The sequence below is a fragment of the Chiloscyllium plagiosum genome, chromosome 15 (assembly GCF_004010195.1).
Source record: "Chiloscyllium plagiosum isolate BGI_BamShark_2017 chromosome 15, ASM401019v2, whole genome shotgun sequence".
Classification (NCBI taxonomy): Eukaryota; Metazoa; Chordata; class Chondrichthyes; order Orectolobiformes; family Hemiscylliidae; genus Chiloscyllium; species Chiloscyllium plagiosum.
Window position 1 is genome coordinate 1,071,420 of NC_057724.1, and position 7,515 is coordinate 1,078,934.

At 39.3% G+C, this 7,515-nt stretch overlaps 1 protein-coding gene across 9 annotated transcripts in view; it reads left to right on the forward strand.

Moving 5' to 3' along the window:
* Positions 1-7,515, forward strand: part of LOC122557037 (utrophin-like) — a 688,507-nt gene that overhangs the window by 446,622 nt on the left and 234,370 nt on the right. Inside the window, exon 1 of one of the 9 annotated variants that reach the window (XM_043704264.1) lies at positions 3,145-3,869. The exons of the other annotated variants lie outside the window; for them this stretch is intronic. Within the exon in view, the coding sequence (XP_043560199.1) occupies positions 3,819-3,869 (51 nt within the window). The 5' untranslated portion in view covers positions 3,145-3,818. Of the gene's footprint in view, positions 1-3,144; positions 3,870-7,515 lie in introns of those variants that run through there. 9 annotated transcript variants of the gene reach the window in all.

The following is a 7,515-nucleotide window of genomic DNA, read 5'->3' on the forward strand; positions in this document are numbered from 1 at the left end:
TAAGCACCTCGCCAAGACCTTCCCCATGCCTCCACTTCTCACCTTTAAACAACCGCCAAACCTTAAACAGAACCATTGTTCGCAGCAAACTGCACAGCCTTTAGGACAGCATCAACCACAATACTGTACAACCCTGACATGGCAACCACTGCAAGACGTGTCAGAGTATCGACATGGTTACGACCATTACATGTGGGGACACCACCCACCATGTACGCAGCAGATATTCATGTGACTTGGCCAATGTTGTGACCCATTCTGTAAGTCTGGGGGTGAATTTGCATTTGCAGAATTGTATTAGCAGACACATTCTATTTTGCTCAAAAAGAAACAATCTGCAGGCATTTAATCCATGTTATATTTTATAAATTCCTACTTTGGGAATAAAACTAGTCTGACTCAAGATTGGGATACAGACAGGGTCTAACCTCACACCTTTAATACACTGTCTGAGCTGAGATGTCACTTTTTTCATAAACCTTTTAAGTTATCTCGAGAATGTGACTTAAAAGAAGTTCTTGGATTTACATATTAATGAACCGAAACCTGTAACTCATTCTAAAAGATGAGGATTTAAGAGCAATCTAGGTTTGTTCAATATATAATTTCTGTTACATCACAATGTAAACTTTTGCTATAAATTCTGTCTTATGACCCTGCCCCACAACCACCTGACGAAGGAGCAGTGTTCTGAAAGCTAGTACTTCCAAATAAGCATGTTGGACTATAATCTGGTGGTGTGTGATTTTTAACTTTGTCCACTCCAGTCCAACACTGGCACCTCCACATCATAAAGGATATCAAACATGCAGAAAATAAAAAAAATTAAATCTTAAATAAAATCAACCACTTCGCTGAACAATTGAATTAAAAATGACAACTGAAGTAGGTCAGAAGACAGCTAACAATCGTCTGATTTTAAAACAGTCTCACTCCAGAGTCATCTACGTATTGGCCTCTCCGAAAGCTCCATAAGCACAACTCTGTTTCAAAAAAAACCTCTCTTCTCCGCGATTTTAAAAAATCTCTTTAGTGATGTTAAAAAAAACTGCCCTTCCATGTGTATAATTTCTTCTGGTGTATAAATTTTAGGGAAAACAACTTTGAGCCATCCACATGTAGGCCTCTCCAAAAACTCAGTGAACACAACTCTGTTTGAAAAAAAGTTGCCTGCTTTATTTTGCATTTTTGTCTATACCTTAATGACTCCCACCCAGTAGCTCTGACCTGCAGAATCATGAAGTACTTCAAGAGGCTGGTTATAGCCTACATCAACTCTCATCTCCCAGCCTACCTCGATCCTCTACAATCTGCCTCCCAATGTAACAGGTCCAAAGTGGATGCCATTTCCCTAGTCCTGCACTTATCTCAGGAACATCTGGACAACAAGGACACCTATGTCAGATCTTGCTCATCGACTACAGTCCACCTTCAACACCATAATCCCCTCCAGACTGATCTCATAAAGGGATTTAATCAAAGATAAGATGTTAAAAATCGATAACACTGGTGAACTGGAAACTTAGGTCAGTGAGGATAGGTGAGGATGAGTTCATGGGAGCAAAGGCAATTTATTGGTCTGGTTAGGAAATAGGGAGAATGGAAGACCATACCAACATCAGTTCTGGGAGCATAAGTAAGCCATTCAACTCATCGAGTCTGTTCCACCATTCAACATCATGGCATGGAAGGGGATTGAGAGCAAAAATTATGGGCACATATTATAGTGCAATTCTGCAAAAATTTGTGTTTAAGCCTCAACTATTTGTAGAATCCCTACAGTCTGCAGTCCTCACTTTTGCCACAGTGTGGAAACAGTCCATTCAGCCCATCAAGTCCACAACGACTCGCTGAAGAGCACCTCACCCCACCTGCCCTCCGGGGATGCGGAGTAGGGCGTTTGACAAAACACACAAAGAAATCCTTTCACTCTGTGATTCTTTGCTTATATGGAATGCACAGGAAATATACAGTAACCCCATCTGACTGGACAGATTATTACTGATGAAAAAACATTTGCAAGTAAATTTCAGATCCAGCATTTACCATAATGCAGTGAATAGAGCAAAGCTTTGTGAGGCAGCAGTGCTAACCACTGTGCCACCCCTTTCTCAGCTGTATATGAATTTATACCTACAGGTAACTTTAATACTTAAAGGGTTTTTACTCTGACAACTTCAGTAAAGTGGAGCTTTTAAAAATAAAATCCTTTTTCATTGGAGTTATCGTGTCATCTATTTTTACAGCATGTTAAAGTTCACTCAATTCAGTTAGATGCCTGAGTTCCATTGCACGACATGGGATTCTCTAATTTTGACTGCATCTTACCTCCATAGCTTGAATTTTGTATCCTTATCTGCAATCTGTGCAAATGTAGCTTCAAGCCTTGAGTGCCACTAATTGTACAAGTATCGATGAACACAATGGAATTTGGTTAGCTTAGTTGGCTGGGCAGCTAGTTTATGAGTGATGCCAAAACCAGGATTTAATTCCTGCACTGGCTGAGGTTACCATGCAATTTCCAACTTTTCAACTTAAGCCTTTGCCTGGGGCATAGTGACCTTCAGGTTAAACTCACCACAAGTCATCTCTTGAGAATGAGAGCGAAGCCCTATGCTCCTTTGGGTCGATGCCCACTTTACCTTTCTTATCTCTAAGTAAAAGAAACTGATTAGCAAGTAAATAAATGAGAAACGCTAGTCACAAATAACAGAAGTATTTTTCAGCTCAGTACTGCAATGAACGTCAATGTTCTGTTGACTGAAACATTAAATAAACAAATCTTTGAGTACCTGAAAACTTACCTCTGCTTTTCATTTAAACAGAGAGAGTTTTATGCTTAAAGTCAGCAGCAGGAGTATATTGCAAAATGTTTTTTGTGTGTATGTTACTCTTTGTTAAATCAGGGTCTGGCCCTTTCCTTATTTCTCCAGGACTGAAGTCTTGCCAAAAATGAGGCCTCAGGAAATAGGAGTGTATCTAGCGTCAGAGAACAGGGAGGCTGCAGAATGCTGATTAAAATAATAAACAGCAGCTGGGAATAGAAGATTACTGCAGACATTCAATGCAGCAGTTGAATATCAGCTGAGGGTCCTATACTAAACTAGGCAGTGCAGTAATCATTAGTAAGAGGGAGGGAAGCACAGTCGGACTGGCAGACACAGATCACTGAACTCTCAGCCTCTAGCAAAGGGAGGGAGTTGGAAAAACCAAGTGTTTTTGCATGAACACGTATTAACTTTCAGATCAGTGGGAGTAGTCCTACTTCTTGCTGCGGTCCTCCTTGCCCTGCGACTGACCCATTTGATGTGATTGTTTGGATATAAAATTTTACAATAGACACCATTCGAGGATTGTCTTTGTTATCTTTACACAGAAAGTGCTTTCGAAAATTTCTCCCGTGACCTTTGGTCAGCGGTTTAGACCAACTGTTTGATTCAGACAGACCCCATCATTGGGTGTATTAAGAAAAAATAGCTGGCCATCACAAGAAACTAGAATTAGTGAAGTCTTTGACTAAACTTTAAGGTGAGAACTGCCCAAGAGGATGAAAGCGCTATGGAAGATGACTAAAAGCTGCAGAAGACTACTGAGCATCCTGGATCTAGGTATCTTTGGACAAGTTCTTTTGAATTGATGGATGTGTGAAACTGCCAATATGTGAACCAAGATCTGATGGATTTAGTGTATAAGAAAAAAATTAGGACAGGTTAAAGCAGGAGTTGAATCTTCTTGTAGATGTAAAACTGCAGCACAACAGCAGGAATGGGATAACCTATTGCAGAAAGATGTAGGCTGTGTCAAGGTGAGACATAACGATGATTGGCCTGAACTTCAGCTTGCAGGAGTTGCTAAGAAAGATTGAACAGGTATAGTAAGAAGAAATGATTTTTATCTTATGGCCTAATATTTAGTTCTTCATTTCATATTCTTCATTTCATATTCTTCATTTTGTGTTTAATTTCTGTTGATGCACTGATTAATTCCACCGCACATATTTTCTTTGTATACTACTTCAGTATATTGTTGATCCCTTTCAAAGTGGGTTAACAACTGTGTTAGTGCCACACATAATGGAATTTTATGAATGTATCACAGGAATAAAAGTCAAAATACATTTAAGTTTATAGAGAGCTACAAAGTGTTCAAATGTTGGGATAAGTTGGTGAAGTAGTTTATTTGTGTTTTAGTTAATTACCAGGGATGTCTGCCACGATTACAGAAAGCATACCCTCTATGGAGATCTCTGTCTTTAATTAAATTGTGAAATGCAATATTTAATGATTCTACAGTGAATATCTGAAAGCAAATATCACTTGTCATTCTTAAATAGACTCTGCATTAAACCCCACAAACCTCTACAACTTTTAGTTGAGGGGGAAGGGGGAGGAGGATAGTTATTCACCAATTGTAAATGCATTGATTGAATGCTTGTGTGCCACATTTATCATTATTATAATTTTTTTGAAATAGTATTTGCAACTAAAATGGAGAAATGCAAGAATATCAGAGGAAATCTGTTCTGGCCATAATTACCAGCTGGAAACAGTGGGGACCACAATATTTGGGAGTTTTGTCAATTTTCTGGAACTTGTTAGATTTTCACCATTGGCTGCATGAATTATTCAATGTTTGAATTATATGCCTGAGAGTTTGTAATTAGTTCTGCTGACCTATTGCTGTGCCCTAATTTCCCCTGCTAATTTACTGAGAGAAATCAATACAGTATGGGTTAACAAGAATACCTTAATCGCAGCATTGTAAGATTGGACCAGAGTGGATGGTGCTTATATTTGCATCTGTTTGCTGTCAGGTACCTGGAGTTATTGAACTGGCATTTCATTTTCTGAACTCCTGTCCTTGGTGCCTCTATGGCACCAATTATGGAATTATCAGAATAAAGTCTTGTTAAAAAGGGGAATTTTCAGAGAGTTTTGTTGTCTTTTATTGCAGTTTCAAAATAAGAGAGAAAGGTGCTAAATTACTTATTTAGTGAAATCAGTATGCAAAGGCAGAATGACTGTGAAGTGGGGTTGTATCTGTTTGCAAAAAACAAATATGTTGCTTTTATGGCATTAATAAATTGATGCATAAACATGGGGCAGGAGTAACTTGTTACATAACAGGGTTATTAGCTGATAAATCCTGAGTTCTTCCTTCATGTATAAGATGCAGGCTGAGCTGGAGAGAGATTTTGTTTATTTGAAGTAATGTCTCCAGAGTTCAACACACTGTGTAAATCAGCTTGGTTGCATTTGCATCAGATTTCATACAGTTTTCATACTGTGTCCTAATTATGCCAAACATGGTACACAGCAAAACAGTAGATCAAATGTATGACTGAATATTATGTTCTAGATACAATCCAGTTTATGCTACAATCATAGTATCCTTGGTGTGGAAACAGATGATTTAGCCCATCGTGTCCTTGCCGACTCTCCAATGAGCAACCCACCCAGACCATTCTCCCTGTAACCCCGATGCCTGTAACCCCGATTTTCCACAGCTAATCCATGTAGCCTGCATACTATGGGTAATTCAGCACGGCCAATTCACCTCATCTGAGGACTGTGGGAGGAAACCTGAGCACCCGGAGGAAACCCATGCAGACACAGGGAGAATATGCAAAATCTACACAAACAGTTGCCTAAAGGTGGAATTGAACCCAGATTCCTGACACTGTGACGCAACTGTGCTAACCACTGTACTGCCAACTCAATATTTGGCAAATAAGGGTTGAGAATTAATTGTGCGTTTAAAAATAACCTAATTCTGGCATGGGAGCTACTTAACAGCGGACTTAGATCTCAGAAATAGTAATAAGCCATTTGCCCCTTGAGCCTGCTGAGTTTTTCAAAAATATCATGGCTGATCTGATTGGGCCTTAACTCCACTTTCTTGCCTGCCTTCCATAGTCCTTGGCTCCAGAAGTTCAAAATCTATTACTCAACCTTGAATTAGTCAACGACTTACCCTCCACTGCTAGCTTTCCTCCCTTTTTGAATAGATGTCACTTTAGCAGGTTTCAGTGCTCTGCTACTTGTCCAGAATTCAATGATTTTTGGAAAAATTACAACCAATGTATCCACTATCTCTATACCTAATTATTTTAGGATCTTGCAATACAAGCCATTTGGGACAGATGACTTACATGCCTTTAGTCCCGTTAGTTTGTCTAATACTATTTTAATGGTGGCGATGGTACTCAAGCCCTCCCCTGTTTTCTTTGGTAGTAATGGAATGTTCAAAGTATCTTCCACAATAAAGACTAATGCAAAATATGTTTTTGATCTTTTGTCATTTCGTTATTTCCCAAAACCAGGCTCCCAGATTTATTTTCTAAGTATCCAGTGTCTGTCTTCCATTTTGTCTACATAAATAAGCTTTTACTGTCAGTTTTTATATTAATTGTTAGCTTGCGCTCATAGTTTATTTTCTCTCTTTATTATCTTTTTACTTGTTTCTGAATTCAACCCACACTTTGGGGCTATCGCTGTCTTTTGCCTCTTTATATGTTTTTCTTTCAAATTAGTACTCTCCTTAACTTCTTTGTTTAGCCGTAGTTGGTTTATCCTTCTCTTAGAATCCTTCCTCCTCACTGGGATATATTTTTGCTGAGACTCATGAATGACCTCCTTAAATGTCTGCGCTGCTTGCTTATGGTCATACCACTAATCTATTCACCAGCCTATTTTAGCTAATTCTATTCTTATTTCATTGTAATTCCCTTTATTTAAGTACAGTCGTTTCTCATCCAGATTTCTCATTCTCGAACTGAATATTGGTATCGATCATGTTATAATCACAACTTAAGCAAAGTGATAGAAGCATAGTGCTTTGTTGTAGCATTTGCAAAGGAATAATCTGCTTGCTGAATTTCTGTATTGTCAATATCCTATGAGTTACCATTTACTCGGAACTGAATCAGTCATCAAAATACTGTGGCTATAAGGGAAGGTCATATGATAGGAATTCTGCAGTGAGTACATTGCCTCCTCTCTTCCCAATACCTGTCCACCATCTTTTTCATCATTATTCACTAGTGGGTCATGGGCTGGACATGACTTATTGCCCGTCATTAACTGCCTCTGAACCGAGGCGTGCGAGGCCATTTCACAGGGAAGTTGACAGACAACTATATTGCTGTGTGTCTGGAATCACATGTAGACCAGACCAGATGAAGATGGCAGATTTCCTCTCTTGAAGGGTTTTTGTGAGCCAGATGGGTTTCACCAGCAATTGGCAACGGTTTCACAGTCATCAGTAGATTCATCAGTATGTAGATTGTCCGACCAGAGGGGAGGCCATATTGGATTTGGTACTTGGTAACGAACCGGGACAAGTGATGGGCTTGTTAGTGGGTGAGCATTTTGGTGATGGTGACCACAATTCTGTGACTTTCACCTTGGTTATGGAGAGAGATAGGTGCGTGCAACAGGGTAGGTTTTACAATTGGGGGAAGGGTAAATACGATGCTGCAAGACAGGATCTGAGGAGCATAAATTGGGAGCATAG